General features: G+C 44.7%; 1 protein-coding gene across 1 annotated transcript in view; it reads left to right on the top strand.

Annotated features, from left to right (window-relative positions):
* Positions 1 to 18,804, top strand: part of LOC138637737 (uncharacterized) — a 383,106-nt gene that overhangs the window by 204,956 nt on the left and 159,346 nt on the right. Inside the window, exons 30-33 of the mRNA XM_069726649.1 lie at positions 1,371 to 1,420; positions 2,170 to 2,340; positions 2,671 to 2,788; positions 16,081 to 16,243. Of these exons, the coding sequence (XP_069582750.1) occupies positions 1,371 to 1,420; positions 2,170 to 2,340; positions 2,671 to 2,788; positions 16,081 to 16,243 (502 nt within the window). The remainder of the gene's footprint in view (positions 1 to 1,370; positions 1,421 to 2,169; positions 2,341 to 2,670; positions 2,789 to 16,080; positions 16,244 to 18,804) is intronic.

Raw genomic sequence — 18,804 nt, 5'->3', positions numbered from 1 at the left:
GCAACATACTACATATATACAGCATGCAACATACTACATACATGCAACATATTACATGCATGCAACATACTACATACATGTAACGTATTACATACAACATACTACATACATACAACATACTACATACATACAACATACTACATACATACTACATACAACATATTACATACAACATACATACAACATATAGACATACAGTACATACAACATAGAGTACACACTCACCATCACTTGTCACTTTGATCCCCGAAGCCAGTGTCACCTGTAAAAAATATTAAAATAATAAACAACCAAGCCATTTGTAGCCATGGGTATTACCCCCTTCCCAGGCTACAAATATTGGCCCCCGGCTGTCGGCTGTCCCCCTATGGCGCAGAAAATTGCGCGGGAGCCCACACCATTTTTTCCCGTTTTTTTTTTAGTTAAGCGTTCAGTAAGAAGCATAGGCCTCGCTATTATATATCTATGGATATATCTATACATATATCCATAGATAAATCTATATATCTATACATGGATAACTATGGATATATGTATAGATATATCTATAGATATAACTATGGCTATATCAATCTATAGCTGGAAACAGCTGTTCTGACGGATCCGGCAAAAAATGGATGAAACGTGAGGCCATCAGGCGCTATCCGGCGCTAATACAACTCTATGAGAAAAAACGGATCTGGCGAAAAAAAAGGGATCAGTTTTTTTAAAACTCGCCAGATTATGCCTGACGGCAAAAACCTGATGTGTGAAAGTAGCCTAACTATCCATATATCTATCTACATCTATCTATCTCATTCCATCTATCTGTCTGTCTGTCTATCTATCTATCTGTCTATCTGTCTGTCTATGTGTGCAATGGAGTGTGTGTTGGACATATGTAGAAGAGGAGGTTGGACAAGACATGACATCGCAAATCTTTTTTTTGTTCAATAATACATCTTTATTTAGCTTTCAAAAACACATACAAAACCGCATCAAAAAACCGCATCAAAACCGCATCTGCGTTTTCTGCCAAGGGCTGCAGAATTAGTGCAGAAAAATCCGCAGGCAAATCTGCAACGTGTGCACATAGCCTAAAAGTAGTAATGTACTCGCTAGATATTTTCTTAGATCATAGTCAGGAAATCAATTTTCTCAGCACAGTCCATTTTTAAACTATGTGTTAGCAGTCACCAAGGAGTTCCTAGACTTTTGCCAGCTTTAGATCACTGGAGATCAGTGACCCAGAATGTGAAGAGCTTACTGGGAGATTGTAGGTGGTGACTGCTCAGTGCTTATGTGTATTAACATAACGTATTTCCTATACAGAGAGTTTACACTGTGCAAACACCACAACATACAATGTAAAATGAGCTTTTGTTTTGCAGGAAGAAGTGGAAAAAGTGAAACGAGAGCTTGTAACAGATTATTGTCAGAAGTGAGTGATCTCGACGTGCTGCGTATTGATATTTTTGCTATCTGAGCATGCATCTATGCGCTATGGAACTGTCACTTTATCTTTATATTACACATATTGTTTTCTGGTCTTGCCTGTATGTGGGGTCACTATAGTGTAAGCTTAGTCTAACTTTGGCAGAGGTTTTATTTTTTTTCATTTCTATACACACGGGATTATTAATTGATTTCGCAAAAACCTCTCCTCTTCCTCACTTGCAATCATAGTGCTCCTTTAATACCTCCTGTATTATATCTTTTAGTATTTTTGTTTTTTGCATTCAAAGTTTTATTACTTTGATGCAAAAAAATGATATAATATTAGTACATTTCTGAAAGATGTAACAGCACAAGATGACTGTTCAAACAAAGCACAGATGCTTGGTGCACTATTAGTGTGGCAGAGCACTTTCCACCTCCGGCTTTAAAAGATACTGTGGAGAGCAGAGGTAAAGGTAAAACAAATAGGTGGAAATATGAATAGAAGTTGCTTAGCCACTCCAAGGCTGCTCGGAGCACCTGTGCTTGGTTTGATCAGTCGTATTGTGCGACAGATTCCTTTTAAATCAATACCAACACTGGATACAGTACTTCTGGAAATGGTTATGCGTCCAATTCTGCCTGTCAAATGCACTACAAATATCACATTAATATTAGATCATGTGGAATCTTTAGCCTTGTATGTTTATCACAATGAACTAATCAGGAGGGTGTGTGCTCCCTATTGTTTAGATTGACCAGAAGGATTTCCACCTATTCGCTTCGTGGACAAATCATCGCTTACTGCAACAGCTTGAAACTACTGCTTGAAGAGTTTCCACTTATTTGTAAAACCTATTTCACCATAGGGCGACCTCAAGGGAGGAAAACTATCACTAAAGAGGCGCCGCAGGCAGATCCCAGGTTTGTAGAGGCCTTCACCATGTAAGATTTTATTGCCCGTCTTTATTAGCATCTCCCTTATTATGCTGTAATTAGAGTTGTTCTCGTCACCAGATTACACGGCATTGTCATACCAATGCTTATTATTACATCCATTCTTCTGACTGCGTTCCATATATCTGCATGCCATTAGACCTGCAATGCCCTCCATCACAACAACATTATATATTATATAAACAGCACCCGCTCATTAAGTGCATGTCTTTAAGGTGCATCACCTATATAATATATTATTTTGCAGTGTCTGAATAACAGTATTTGAAAATAACTTTTGCCTCTTCTTATCTACAGAATATTTCAGGAGCGCCCACATACCTTACTGTCAGATGATGGACGCATTTTTGTTAATTTGTGGTATATCCCTTACTCATCTGAAGTACTTTCTATGTTTCAGATGCTACCAGAAAAGGTGGGAACAATATTTGAATTTGCCTTTAACATGTATAGATTGTTTTACTATTTGAATATCAAGTAGATGACGTGGAATCAAAGTTATAGAAAATTTGTTGTCAGGTTTATCTGAGTGCAGCATAATGTGGAGACAAGATACCTGATGTTATCTGGGCTGCCTGCTGTTGTTTTGATACAATCACTGTTTTATCAGCAGGAGATTATCACTAGAATACTAATAAACCTGGTTTCAGGTTGTCCTCCATACTCATGAGCTCTGTATAACCCCACCCTCAGCACGGATAGGCAGCTTTCTGCTTTTGCACAGTGTATAAAGAAAGCTGCCAATCAGTAATGTGGGTGGGGTTATACAGAGCTCAGCATTCAGAGAGCTGCTAGACCTGCAGCAGATAAAACAGGGATTTTGTCAAAAAGACAGCAAGCAGCTCAGTAAGTGATTCATTGCTGAAATAAGGGTATTTGTCCCTACATTGTGCTGCTGTCAGATGGGACAGCAAAAACCTGGTGACAGATTCAATTTATGTAGCTGCATTGTTTGTGGGTTTTGTGAAGCAGTCATCGCTGTATTTCTTCCCACAAAATAATTCATGAACTCAAATATGATGTTAAAAATGTTTGTTTCGGGACCTCAGTGTTTTGTGGTGAATAGTCATAATCATCTTTTTACAGTCATGTGATGAAAGGCAAATGACTGCTGTAGAGATTTTATTAGGAGGACATAACTGCAATTAAAAGGAATCTGTCATCCCCCAAAAGCAGAAATTGAACTATGTACACAATCAGGGGACCTGACCCCTTTAATATCATATCAGTATTGTAAATTTGACTAATTTGGTGTATTTAAAAACAATTTGATTACATATGTGAATGAAGGGGCATCAATGCACCCTTGTCATAGCTGAGAGGTGACCACTGTCTGATCGAAGTCCCCAGCCCTGCAAGCACTGACACTCCTGGAGCTGTGAGGAAACACGGTGTCAGTGTGTGGAAGTACAAAGTTCTCATCCCCTTCTCCTGTGTATAGGGTCACCCGGGATCACAAAGCAGTGGGTGGGCAATGCTGACAGGAGAAGCCGATGAGAGGGCACAGAGACAGCCATGCCCACATGTCCATGTGCGTGCACTCTCATCTCCTCTCTTTTTGGTCAGTATGATTTTGTTAGAGGCCAAGTCCCCTATATGAATGTCCAAATAGCACAATTTAAGGTTTAGAAATGATAGACTCTCTTAAAAAAAAGTCAGTACTAGTCTCTCTAAATCATAATGCACAACCTTGAAGAGGCTGCCTTACAGCCGTTATCAATATGTTAATGATCTTGATATATGGACATTATAGAGGTTTGTTAAAGTGAATCTGTCAGTAAAATCAACACTGCTAAGCCGTCTATATGGGCACGTAGATCATAGAAAACTGAATATCTTGATATCTGCGTTTCGGTGTCTTATTCCAAAGAAATCCACGTTTTTCTTATATGTAATGAGCTGATAAGATCTATGGGCCGAACAATAATGTGCATGAGAATCTGCCTCCAGAGCTTATTTTAAATTAAAAGAGGCATTACCAGTGTGAGACATGTCACTGACAGAACAATAGAACTGAACTTTGTCTCATTACAAACACATTTGCTGCAGCTCTGCTGTTTTGAAAGAATCAAACAAATCTATTTGTGAAAGGGTTCTTCAGTGTAAGGCTAACATAAAGGAACGCAAATGGTTTAGCAATATAAAATATACCTTTTAATTGTTTACTTTTAAAAGGGACAAACAGCATGAACAAAAACCCACACTAAAAAGTGCACACTACGTTAACCCTATGGATATACCCTTACCTAATCACCTGCCTGCCTACGGAGGTTGGCACCCTATATACATCCAATACGAGAATGACACCCCCGCTCAACGATGACTGACCCTACTGCCCTATATTGCCCTAGTGATAAGTGATGGTTTATCATCTTTCATACCATTTGAGGACAGTACTAAATAGCGACAGTCAGAAAAAAGGGAAGTGCAGGTGTATATCAGGTCAGTGGAAAAAGTTGACTCGCCATGCCTGATTATAGTAGACAAGATGGTGGCCCGATTCTAACGCATCGGGTATTCTAGAATATGTATGTATGTATATAGCAGCCACATAGTATATAGCACAGGCCACGTAGTATATAGGAGTACTACGTGGCCTGTGGTATATACCATGTGGCTGCTATATACATACATACATATTGTAGAATACCCGATGCGTTAATATAGGCCATTCAGTAAATATCACAGCCCACGTAGTATATAGTAGCCACGCAGTATATAGCAGCAACGCAGTATATAGCAGCCACGCAGTATATAACACAGCCCACGTAGTATGTAACACTGGCCACATAATATATAACACAGCCCATGTAATATATAGCACAGCCCACATAGTATCTAACAGTGACCACGTAGTATATAGCATGCAGTATAGAACACAGCTACGTAGTATATCACACTGCCCACGTCGTATATAGCAGCCATGTAGTATATAACGCAGCCCACGCAGTATATAACACTGGCCACGTAATATATAGCAGAGCCCACGCAGTATAGAACACAGCCCACATAGTATCTAACACTGGCCAGGTAGTATATAGCAGCCACGCAGTATATAACACTGCCCACGCAGTATTTAGCAGTGTGGGCACCAGGGCTGCCACTAGAAATTTCGGGGCCCCATACTGGCAAAATTTTCGGGGCCCCCTTGAGACTCCGCCCAGGCTCCACCCCAGCCCCGCCTCCAGGCTCCACCCCTCGAACTGTCCACAGTCCCACCGCTCTCTCTTGGAAAAACTCCACTTCTCACCAATCACACATTAACAGTTCCCATCACCAGATCACACATATAGCAGGCAGCTTTTGTTTTGGCCAAAAGATTTTTTAAGCCGCCACCATAACACGGTAGACACTTTTGGCCGGGTCCTACTCTGCTGTAACCTATTAAATATTTGTTAAAATATGCAATACAATTTAGGTATATTTTTATTTATTTTTCAATTTTTAAAATGCCCAATAATATCACATAGAAGGAACAAATACCACAACACCATGACCAGATGACATATTACCACCACAGTGACCGAATAATATCACATACAAGGAACAAATACCACAACACCATGACCAGACCACATATTACCACCACAGTGATCGAATAATATCACATACAAGGAACAAATACCACAACACCATGTCCAGACCACATATTACCACCACATAGTGACTGAATACTACAATTCTGATCAGTAATTTTTAAAAAAGCACCATACTATCACCATAAGTGCCATTATACACAGGAGATCTGTAATTAGTATGCAGTGTCTGTGTACAGATAATATAGTGATCACTAGTGAAATTATACACAGGAGCTCTGTATACAGTGTATAATGTCAGTGTATAGGTAACACACTGACTCACCAGTGACGTCTCTAGGTGAAGTCCTTCATCTTTCATCCAGCACAGACCGCCATCATTTCATCCAGCCAGGACTTCTCTCTGCAGGAAATAATACAGTTATCTCGAGCTCCGCTTGCAGAACACATTACTTAATTTTTCACAACTTCTACATTACACCACATGAAGAATGCGACATAGTATCACTCTATACAGTAACAGGACCGCCCCCCATTTAAAACAGTATACTCAAAAAATAAAATGAATACATCACTGCAGTAATAATATCCCTAAATTAGCCCCTATGGTATTAATAATATCACCCAGCCTGGCCCCGTGTGTCTCATTCCTGGCGTCAGCCAGATATTCTCCCATCCTGCCCTCATGAGTATCCATTCTGCCCCATATGATCTCCTTATCCTGCCCCATATGATCGCCCCATCCTGCCCCATCTGTCTCCATCATATCCATCCTGCCCCATGATCCTGCACGATCTGTCTCCAATTCTGCCCCCAGTGTCTCCAATCATGCCCCATGTCTCCATTCTGCCCCCTATGTCTCCAACCATGCCCCCATGTCTGCAATCCTGACACTTGTCTCCAATCATGCCCCCTGTGTCTCCATTCTGCCCCATCTGTCTCCAATCCTGCCCCATCTGTCTCCAGTCATGCCCCCATGTCTTTCATCCTGCCCCGTGTCTCCAATCATGCCCCGTATCTCCATTCTGCCCCGTGTCTCGCATTCTGCCCCTGGGTCTCACAGTCTGCCCCTGTGTCCAGCATTCTGCACCTGTCACTGTGTCCAGCATTCTGCCCCTGTCACTGTGTCCAGCATTTCTGCCCCACTGTGTCCAGCATTCTGCCCCACTGTGTCCAGCATTCTGCCCCACTGTGTCCAGCATTCTGCCCCACTGTGTCCAGCATTCTGCCCCACTGTGTCCAGCATTCTGCCCCACTGTGTGTCCAGCATTCTGCCTCACTGTGTCCAGCATTCTGCCCCACTGTGTGTCCAGCATTCTGCCCCACTGTGTGTCCAGCATTCTGCCCCACTGTGTGTCCAGCATTCTGCCCCACTGTGTGTCCAGCATTCTGCCCCACTGTGTGTCCAGCATTCTGCCCCACTGTGTGTCCAGCATTCTGCCCCACTGTGTGTCCAGCATTCTGCCCCACTGTGTGTCCAGCATTCTGCCCCACTGTGTGTCCAGCATTCTGCCCCACTGTGTCCAGCATTCTGCCCCACTGTGTGTCCAGCATTCTGCCCCACTGTGTGTCCAGCATTCTGCCCCACTGTGTGTCCAGCATTCTGCCCCACTGTGTGTCCAGCATTCTGCCCCACTGTGTGTCCAGCATTCTGTCCCACTGTGTGTCCAGCATTCTGCCCCACTGTGTGTCCAGCATTCTGCCCCACTGTGTGTCCAGCATTCTGCCCCACTGTGTGTCCAGCATTCTGCCCCACTGTGTGTCCAGCATTCTGCCCCACTGTGTGTCCAGCATTCTGCCCCACTGTGTGTCCAGCATTCTGCCCCACTGTGTGTCCAGCATTCTGCCCCACTGTGTGTCCAGCATTCTGCCCCACTGTGTGTCCAGCATTCTGCCCCACTGTGTGTCCACCATTCTGCCCCTGTGTGTCCACCATTCTGCCCCTGTGTGTCCACCATTCTGTCCCACTGTGTCCAGCATTTCTGCCCCACTGTCCAGCATTTCTGCCCCTGTGTGTCCAGCATTCTGCCCCACTGTGTCCAGCATTTCTGCCCCTGTGTGTGTCCACCATTCTGTCCCACTGTGTCCAGCATTTCTGCCCCTGTGTGTCCAGCATTCTGCCCCACTATGTCCACCATTCTGCCCCTGTGTGTCCACCATTCTGCCCCACTGTGTCCAGCATTTCTGCCCCACTGTGTCCAGCATTTCTGCCCCTGTGTGTCCACCATTCTGCCCCACTGTGTCCACCATTCTGCCCCACTGTGTCCAGCATTTCTGCCCCACTGTGTCCGGCATTTCTGCCCCACTGTGTCCGGCATTTCTGCCCCTGTGTGTCCACCATTCTGCCCCACTGTGTCCACCATTCTGCCCCTGTGTGTCCACCATTCTGCCCCACTGTGTCCAGCATTTCTGCCCCACTGTGTCCAGCATTTCTGCCCCTGTGTGTCCAGCATTTCTGCCCCTGTGTGTCCACCATTCTGCCCCTGTGTGTCCACCATTCTGCCCCTGTGTGTCCACCATTCTGCCCCACTGTGTCCAGCATTTCTGCCCCTGTGTGTCCACCATTCTGCCCCACTGTGTCCACCATTCTGCCCCACTGTGTCCGGCATTTCTGCCCCACTGTGTCCGGCATTTCTGCCCCTGTGTGTCCAGCATTCTGCCCCACTGTGTCCACCATTCTGCCCCTGTGTGACCACCATTCTGCCCCACTGTGTCCAGCATTTCTGCCCCACTGTGTCCAGCATTTCTGCCCCACTGTGTCCACCATTCTGCCCCACTGTGTCCACCATTCTGCCCCACTGTGTCCAGCATTTCTGCCCCACTGTGTCCAGCATTTCTGCCCCTGTGTGTCCAGCATTCTGCCCCACTGTGTCCACCATTCTGCCCCTGTGTGTCCAGCATTTCTGCCCCTGTGTGTCCATCATCCTGCCCCCCGGGCCCCCCTGGATCGCAGCAGCTCTCAAAGAAAAAAAAAAAACACAACTTCTTACCTGGCCAAGCTCCAGCGCCGGGTGAAGCTCCCTCTCCAGGCTCCACACAGACGCACTCGCCGCCGGGCCCGGCGGCTGACAATGACGTCAGACGCCGGCGACGCCGGCGAGTGCGCACTGCGGCCCTATTCAGCCGCCAGCCTCAGACTGGCTGGCGGCTGTTAACTATTGACGTGCGGGCTCGGGCCCGCACGTCAATAGTGTGCCGCTGCCGCAGCGCCAGCAGGGGGGGCCCGGTGACCAGATGAGACGGGGCCCGATGCGGGCCCCCTCTGCTCACCGGGCCCCATACGCCAGTCACGGCTGTCATGCCCTGATGGCAGCCCTGGTGGGCACCATATCACTGTTAAAAAAAATAATTAAAATAAAAAATAGTTATATACTCACCCGGCGGGATCCAGCGTAGATCCAGCGAAGCGCACGGTTGCCGCCATCTTGCGTTCCCAGGATGCATTGCGAAATTACCCAGATCACTTAGCGGTCTCGCGAGACCGCTATGTCTTCTGGGTAATTTTGCAATGCATCTCTGGGACCCCGGAATCTGGCGGCAGGCGCGAGCGCATCGTCGTACTACGGAAAGTGAGAATAGCAGGTTTTTGTTTTTTTATTATTTTTAACATTAGATCTTTTTACTATTGATGCTGCATAAGCAGCATCAATAGTAAAAACTTGGTCACACATGGTTAATTGTGGCGGTAACGGAGTGAGTTACCCGCGGCATGACGCGGTCCATTACCGCTGGCATTAACCCTGTGTGAGTGGTGACCGGAGGGGAGTATGGAGCGGGCGCTGACTGCGGGGAGTATGGAGCGGGCGCTGACAGCGGGGAGTATGGAGCGGGCGCCGGGCATTGATTGCGGGGAGTATGGAGCAGGCGCCGGGCACTGACTGCAGGGAGTATGAAGCGGGCGCCGGGCACTGACTGCTGGGAGTATGGAGCGGGCGCCGGGCACTGACTGCGGGGAGTATGGAGCGGGTGCCGGGCACTGACTGCGGGGAGTATCGAGCGGGCGCCGGGCACTGACTACGGGGAGTATGGAGCGGGCGCCGGGCACTGACTGCAGGGGAGTAGGGAGGGACTAATCGGACTGTGGCCTTCGCTGATTGGTCGCGGCAGCCATGACAGGTAGCTGGCAAGACCAATCAGCGACTTGGATTTCCATCACAGACAAAGGCCGCGACCAATGAATATCCAGGACAGAAAGACAGACGGAAGTGACCCTTAGACAATTATATAGTAGATTAAGTTAAAAATGTAAGATACATAGACCCCTCTGAACTGTACCTAAGCTGAACCCTGCCTATACAGTGGAGGTTGGCACCCTACTTGTCAGCGGATATGCCGCCCCCGCTCAGCGGTGGCTGACCCTAGGAAACCCTAATAACCGCTAACCCCAGTGAACAGTATTCATAGGCGAGGACAGAGAGCGCTTGAATACCAATGAAAAAAATGCATTTCAACATGGTTGATCAGATATTTAGATATTCAGATATTGATAAAAGTCAAAAGAAGCATACAGTTAGGTCCAGATATATTTGGACAGAGACAATATTTTTCTAATTTTGGCTATAGACATTACCTCAATGAATTTTAAACAAAACAATTCAGATGCAGTTGAAGTTCAGACTTTCAGCTTTCATTTGAGGGTGTCCACATTAAAATTGGATGAAGGGTTTAGAAGTTTCAGCTCCTTAACATGTGCCACCCTGTTTTTAAAGGGACCAAAAGTAATTGGACAGATTCAATAATTTTAAATAAAATGTTGATTTTTAGTACTTGGTTGAAAACCCTTTGTTGGCAATGACTGCCTGAAGTCTTGAACTCATGGATATCACCAGACACTGTGTTTTCGCCTTTTTGATGCTCTGCCAGGCCTTCACTGCGATGATTTTCAGTTGCTGTTTGTTTGTGGGCCTTTCTGTCTGAAGTTTAGTCTTTAACAAGTGAAATGCATGCTCAATTGGGTTGAGATCAGGTGACTAACTTGGCCATTCAAGAATATTCCACTTCTTTGCTTTAATAAACTCCTGGGTTGCTTTGGCTTTATGTTTTGGGTCATTGTCCATCTGTAGTATGAAACGACGACCAATCAGTTTGGATGCATTTGGCTGGATCTGAGCACACAGTATGGCTCTAAATACCTCAGAATTCATTCGGCTGCTTCTGTCCTGTGTCACATCATCAATAAACACTAGTGACCCAGTGCCACTGGCAGCCATGCATGCCCAAGCCATCACACTGCCTCCGCCGTGTTTTACAGATGATGTGGTATGCTTTGGATCATGAGCTGTACCACGCCTTCGCCATACTTTTCTCTTTCCATCATTCTGGTAGAGGTTGATCTTGGTTTCATCTGTCCAAAGAATGTTCTTCCAGGACTGTGCTGGCTTTATTAGATGCTTTTTAGCAAAGTCCAGTCTAGCCTTTTTATTCTTGATGCTTATGAGTAGCTTGCACCGTGCAGTAAACCCTCTGTATTTACTTTCATGCAGTCTTCTCTTTATGGTAGATTTGGATATTGATACGCCGACCTCCTGGAGAGTGTTGGTCACTTGGTTGGCTGTTGTGAAGGGGTTTCTCTTCACCATGGAGATTATTCTGCGATCATCCACCACTGTTGTCTTCCGTCGGCGCCCAGGTCTTTTTGCATTGATGAGTTCACCAGTGCTTTTTTTTCTTTCTCAGGATGTACCAAACTGTAGATTTTGCCACTCCTAATATTGTAGGAATTTCTCGGATGGGTTTTTTCTGTTTTCACAGCTTAAGGATGGCTTGTTTCACCTGCATGGAGAGCTCCTTTGACCGCATGTTTACTTTACAGCAAAACCTTCCAAATGCAAGTACCACACCTCAAATCAACTCCAGGCCTTTTATCTGCTTAATTGAGAATGACATAACGAAGGGATTGCCCACACCTGTCCATGAAATAGCCTTGGAGTCAATTGTCCAATTACTTTTGGTCCCTTTAAAAACAGGGTGGCACATGATAAGGAGCTGAAACTCCTAAACCCTTCATCCAATTTTAATGTGGATACCCTCAAATGAAAGCTGAAAGTCTGAACTTCAACTGCATCTGAATTGTTTTGTTTAAAATTCATTGTGGTAATGTCTATAAGCAAAATTAGAAAAATGTTGTCTCTGTCCAAATATATATGGACCTAACTGTATATAATATGATATGCCGGCACCATGCAATATCTATCCAACCTCCTGATGAGCCGTGTGGTGAAATGCGTAGCGATCATATGACATCTGAATGATAAATACCCCCTCTGACTACCTTTTTTATATCATATTATATATGCTTCATTTGAATTTTTATCAATAGCTGAAGTTTAATTACCGTATATACTCAAATATAATCCGAATTTCACCACATTTTTTGTGCTTAAAAAGCCTTCCTTTGCTTATACTTGAGTGAGGGTACCAGAAGATGGAGGGGTAGTGGCAGCGGCGGAGCAGAGTGTCACAGGAGTCAGGAACCGGCTTTTGTGGCTAAAGCCTGTGCCCTCTGCTAAAGAGAAATTAATATTCTCTTCAATGGCGGGCACAGTGATTGCAGCCGCCAGCTTCCTGCAGCGGCCGGGTGATCACGTGTGCCGCTATTTAAGGGAATGAATATGCACTGCCCTCCATGCCCGTGGGAGTGGTGCGCAGTGAATATTCATTTCTCTTTGGTAGTGGGCACACGTCATCACCCTGCCACTGCAGCTGCTGGCATCTGAACAAGGTGCTGCGAGGGAGCACAGAGACGGTAAGTAGAATGTTTTTTTTTTTTTTTACGTTTTTCTGCTGGGGGCAATGCATACCAGGATATGGATGAGAAGCCATGAATACCAGGATAGAGATGAGGAGCCATGCATACCAGGGTAGGGATGAAGAGCCATGCATACCAGGATAGGGATGAGAAGCCATGAATACCAGGATAGAGATGAGGAGCCATGCATACCAGGATAGGAATGAGGGAGCCATGCATACGAGGATAAGAATGAGGGGGCCTTGCATACCAGGATAGGGATTAGGAGGCCATGCATACCATGATGTGGATGAGGGGCCATGCATACCAGAATAGGGATGAAGAGCCATGCATACCAGGATAGGGATGAGGAGCCATACATACCAGAATAAGAATGAGGAGCCATACGTACCAGGATAGGGATGAGGAGCCATGCGTACCAGGATAGGGATGAGGAGCCATACATACCAGGATAGGAATAAGGAGCCATACATACCAGGGTAGGGATGAGGAGCCATGCATACCGGCATAGAAATGAGGGGGCCATGCATACCAGGATAGGGATGAGGGGACCATGCATACCAGGATGGGGATGAGGCAGGTGACATGCATACCAGGATAGGAATGAGGAGCCATGCATACCAGGACAGGGATGAGGAGCCATGCATACCAGGATAGGGATGAGGAGCCATGCATACCAGGATAGGGATGAGGAGCCATGCATACCAGGATAGGGATGAGGAGCCATGCATACCAGGATAGGGATGAAGAGCCATGCATACCAGGATAGGAATGAGGAGCCATGCATACCAGGATAGGGATTAGGAGCCATGCATACCAGGATAGGGATGAGGAGCCATGCATACCAGCATAGGGATGAGGAGGCTTATACTCGAGTGAATACGTTTTACCAGTTTTTTGTGAAAACAATTAGGTGTCTCAACTTATACTTGGGTCGGCATACACTCGAGTATATACGGTAATACTTCTTACAAAAGCTTTTGATGGTGATGACAGCTTCAAAATGCCTCCTGTATGGAGAAACTAGTTGCATAGCGTACTTTGCTCAGGTGTGAGTTTAGCCCATTATTCAACACAAACACTCTTCAAATCATGAAGGTTCTGTGGGCTCCTATGAACTCTAAGCTTTAGTAACTTCCATACATTTTCGATTGGATTCAGGTCAGGTGATTGGCTGGGCCATTCTAGGACCTTTATTTTCTTTCTTGGAAACCAATTGAGAGTTTCCATAGCTTTTTGCTCCCATCTTTCTTCATTTGTTCAATACTTTTTCCCTGTGCCACACATTTTACACATAATTTATGCACATCTGTGGTTTGATTTCTTTGCCGGTGTAGATTGGATGGGTTGTTACAGACATCTGGTGAGAAATTCATGTCAATAGCAACTTTAGAAATATACAGCTCTGGCAAAAATTAAGAGACCACTGCAAAATGTTCAGTTTGTCTGATTTTTCTCTTTATAGGTATATTTTTGAGTAAAATGTAAATTGTTCTTTTATTCTATGAACCTCTGAGAACATGTCTCCGAATTTCCAAGCAATAATTTTTGTATTTTTTTCTGACAAAGAAAAATGGTCAAAATAAAAACAAAAAGTGCTTTCAGACCTCAAATAACGCAAAGAAAACAAGTTCATAATCATTTAGAAACAACAATACTAATGTTTTAACTCAGGAAGAGTTCAGAAATCAATATTTTGTGGAATAACCATGATTTTTAGTCACAGCTTTCATGCGTCTTGGCATGCTTTCCACCAGTCTTTCACACTGCTCCTGGCACAGAAATGTAAGCAGTTCTTCTTTGTTTAATGGCTTGTGACTATCCATCACCCTCTTGATTAAATTCCAGAGGTGTTCAATGGGGTTCAGGTCTGGAGATTGGGCTGCCCATGACAGGGATTTGATATGGTGGTCTCTTTAATTTCTGCTAGAGCTGTATTTACTTAGAAAAATTGGTGACGTGTTCAATACTTATATCACCTGTTGCATAAGAAAAACGTTTATTCCTTTGGCATAAATGATCAGATTACAGAAATCAAGGTATCATTTTATTCAGCTTCATATGACCCTACTGACAGATTCTCTTTAAGTGGGGTCTGCTTCTATAAATCAGAACAGAAGGCAAAGCCTATCCAATGCCTTGCATGGTTGCTCATTTATTTGAGAAAACTCTGGTCAACCATACACTGGCTGCCCCAATTTGCACATGCGTTGCACAGTGGGCCATTCACTGAATATGTGTAGATAAGCACTTATCTTAGAATGTAGAGGGTTAAACAAGCCAGAACTGTAAGGGTATGTTTCCACGTTCAGGAAACGCTGCGTGTTTGACGCTGCATAGAGCCAAACACGCAGCGTCCAGATGTTACAGCATAGTGGAGGGGATTTCATGAAATCCCGTCTCCACTATGCATGCGAACACGCATCCGGCGGCCCTTCGATTCCGGACATGCGGCGCGTCTTTTTAGGTCACAACATGTCCGTTTACCTTGTGCCGCCGCAAGGTATAACTCAGGGCCCTATGTGTGGGGTGCGATGATTCCGGATGTGTGCAATGAACCCATCCGGCATCATCGCGTCTGCAGAAGGGGGCGGAGCGAGTTTGCAGCTCCGTCAAAACCGCCGGCCATCCTGAATGTGGACACGTACCCCAACTGCTTTCTAAATCTTTCAGTAAATTGCAGGTGATAAAAGTTACACATTCATGGCTTAAAGAAATCTGTCAGCAGGCTTTTACTGTGTAATCCGAGGACACCATGAAATAGGAGCCAAGACAATGATTTGTCACTTATTAGGTTGTGTTCTGTAGTTTCCAAATAATGAGTGTTTTATAACCAGGAAATTATCACTTCCCAGACTAGCTTCCTTATGCCAAGTGGTCCAACTCTGCCACCTCCTCTGACAAGAAACTTCTTGTCAGTAGAAAATATACACAGAAAGCTGTGGTGAGAGTGGGGTTAGCTTTCTGAGCACTGCAACATGCGACATCTGATTGTGTCACAACTGCGCACCAAGTAAACTAGGTGATACATCGGTGGACTCAGGGTCTCTTTTCCTACATTATACTCCTCTCAGATGAGGTAGCATTTCAGGTATAGGAGGTCAATTACTTTAATACTAAATAAAATACAATTTGTTAATGAAGCGTTCACTAAATAATACAGACAGGGTTTATTTAAACAATATCAGTTTAAAAGCACAATTATTGTGGCTACACATTTTTTGTGTGTATATATTTTAGCAGCCATAGCTTTATATTTTGGCAGCAATTCTGGTAAATAATTGATGAAATTATATTTTTCTCTTACAAAATAGCAGCATATTATTAATTTTATACTGTATTTGGATCTATGATTATGGTATGGCTTTATATTGCCATAAATGTTTATATTATCACATTGAGTTTTTCCTTTTTTGTTTCCAGGCTGCCTATAGGGCATTGTACCAGACTCTCCAGATCATAGCCGCCCTACATGATATTGTTTCATTTGTACTCAGTTTTGCCCAATTGGGAAATTCGTGCAGTGGATTTGGTAGTGTATTGAACAGGGATTTAACAGCTGACTGGGGAGGCACAGAAGGAATAGGTAAAACACACACTAATCCGAAACTGTCTTTATTAATGAAGCTAATTACGTGTTTTGATAAACTCATGCTGCTATTTTGGATTCAATTATCTTTTATTAAACTGTGTAAATCAGTATTGAAGCATGGAAACAAAATTAAAGAAGTACTCCCATTTCTATTTTTTTCATTAAATGTAATATGTGTAGACGGCATTCCACAATTTCATTCAGATTGGATTTAAGTGTTATAAAGATGTAATTTTTTGTTTTTCCCATAAACTCATGGATGGCATTGTGTCTTCAGGCTCTTTGGATCACTGAAATCAATCTCAGACAACTGTGATCATTTGTTTGGTGAGCCATATTAAAAGAAAACTACCTAAAGCGAACCTGTTCCCGGGTTTGACTGATATAAGATAACACCACCACCTCTCAGTCCATTCTATAATGCTGTATATATGCCACCAACCCAACCTGCAAGACAAGATAAAGACCTTTTATTATAATCACATGCGGGGTGATCTGGTATAAAGGGTGTCGCTGGTCTTGGCCGGCACCTCTCTTCTTGTGGTCCTCCTTCTTGGGTTGTGTAGATGACACGTTCCTATATCATCCACACAGACACCCTGGCATTGTGCTCCTGCACAGGCGTACTTCTCTGCCTTGAAGAGGTTAGAGCAAAGTACTGCACTGCGCAGGCTCTGGGAAAGATCAAGGAGCCTGTGGGAAGACTGTGTGGATGACGTAGGGACATCCACATATCATCCTTATGGAGCAAGAAGGAGGACCGCATCAGAAGAAAAAGGGAGGCGCCGGACCAAGACCAGTGACATCCCACAGGTGAGAATAATAAAAGATATTTTTCTTGTCTTGCAGGTCGGGTTGTAAGCATATATACAGCATTATACAGGGTGGGCCATTTATATGGATACACCTAAATAAAATGGGAATGGTTGGTGATATCAACTTCCTGTTTGTGGCACATTAGTATATGGGAGGGTGGAAACTTTTCAAGATGGGTGTTGACCATGGTGGCCATTTTGGATCCAACTTTATTTTTTACAATGGGAAGAGGGTCATGTGACACTTCAAACTTATTGAGAATTTCACAAGAAAAACAATGGTGTGCTTGGTTTTAACATAACTTTATTCTTTCATGAGTTATTTACAAGTTTATGACCACTTATAAAATGTGTTGAAGGTGCTGCCCATTGAGTTGGATTGTCAATGCAACCCTCTTCTCCCACTCTTGACACACTGATAGCAACACCGCAGAAGAAATGTTAACACAGGCTTCCAGTATCCATTGATTGAGATGCTGCACATCTTGTATCTTCACAGCATAGACAATTGCCTTCAGATGACCCCAAAGATAAAAGTCTAAGGGGCTCAGATCGGGAGACCTTGGTGGCCATTCAACTGGCCCACAACGACTAATCCACTTTCCAGGAAGCTGTTCATGTAGGAATGATCGGACCTGACACCCATAATGCGGTGGTGCCCCATCTTGCTGGAAAAACTCAGGGAAGGTGCCATCTTCAATGCATAAAGAGGACAACAGATCATCATGATGGTTGTCGTGGGCCAGTCAAATGGCCACCAAGGTCTCCCAATCTGACCCCCTTTTTAGACAGATGGAAATTATTGGCAATTATCAAGACACACTCAATAAAGGAGTGGTTCTGCAGGTGGGGACCACAGACCATCTCAGTACCAATGCATTCTAGCTGAAGTTTTTTGTTCACTTTTGAATGTTGGTTGTGCTTCTACACTTGTGGTAGCATGAGACGGACTCTACAACCCAGAAAAGTGGCTCAGGTAGTGCAGCTCATCCAGGATGACACATCAATGCAAGCTGTGGCAAAAAGGTTTGCTGTGTCTGTCAGCATATTGTCCAGAGGCTGTAGGCGCTACCAGGAGACAGGCCAGTACACCAGGAGACATGGAGGGGGCCAAAAACTCAGCAGCAGGACCGCTACCTCAGCCTTTGTGCAAGGAGGAACAGGAGGAGCGCTGCCAGAGCCCTGCAAAATGACCTCCAGGAGGCCAGAAATGTGCATGTGTCTGCACAAACAGTGAAAAACTGACTCCATGAGGATGGTGTGAGTGCCCAACGTCCACAGAACACCAGGATTGGCAAATTCGCCACTGGCGCCCTGTGCTCTTCACAGATGAAAGCAAGTTCACACTGAGCACATGTGACAGAGCCTGGAGATGCCATGGAGAGCGATCTGCTGCCTGCAACATCGTTCAGCATGACCGGTTTGGCAGTGGGTCAGTAATGGTGTGGGGTGACATTTCTTTGGAGGGCCACACAGCCCTCCATGTGCTCACCAGAGGTAGCCTGACTGCCATTAGGTACCGAGATGAGATCCTCAGACCCCTTGTGAGACCATATGCTGGTGCAGTTGGCCCTGGGTTCCTCCTAATGCAGGACAATGCCAGACCTCATGTGGCTGGAGTGGGTCAGCAGTTCCTGCAAGATGAAGGCATTGAAGCTATGGACTGGCCCTCCCATTCCCCATACCTGAATCTGATTGAACACATCTGGGACATCATGTCTCTTACCATCCACCAACGTC

Source organism: Ranitomeya imitator, chromosome 5 (assembly GCF_032444005.1).
Source record: "Ranitomeya imitator isolate aRanImi1 chromosome 5, aRanImi1.pri, whole genome shotgun sequence".
NCBI classification, from domain to species: Eukaryota; Metazoa; Chordata; class Amphibia; order Anura; family Dendrobatidae; genus Ranitomeya; species Ranitomeya imitator.
The sequence above is the reverse complement of the archived record's forward strand: the minus strand, read 5'-3'. Positions and strand labels throughout refer to the sequence as shown.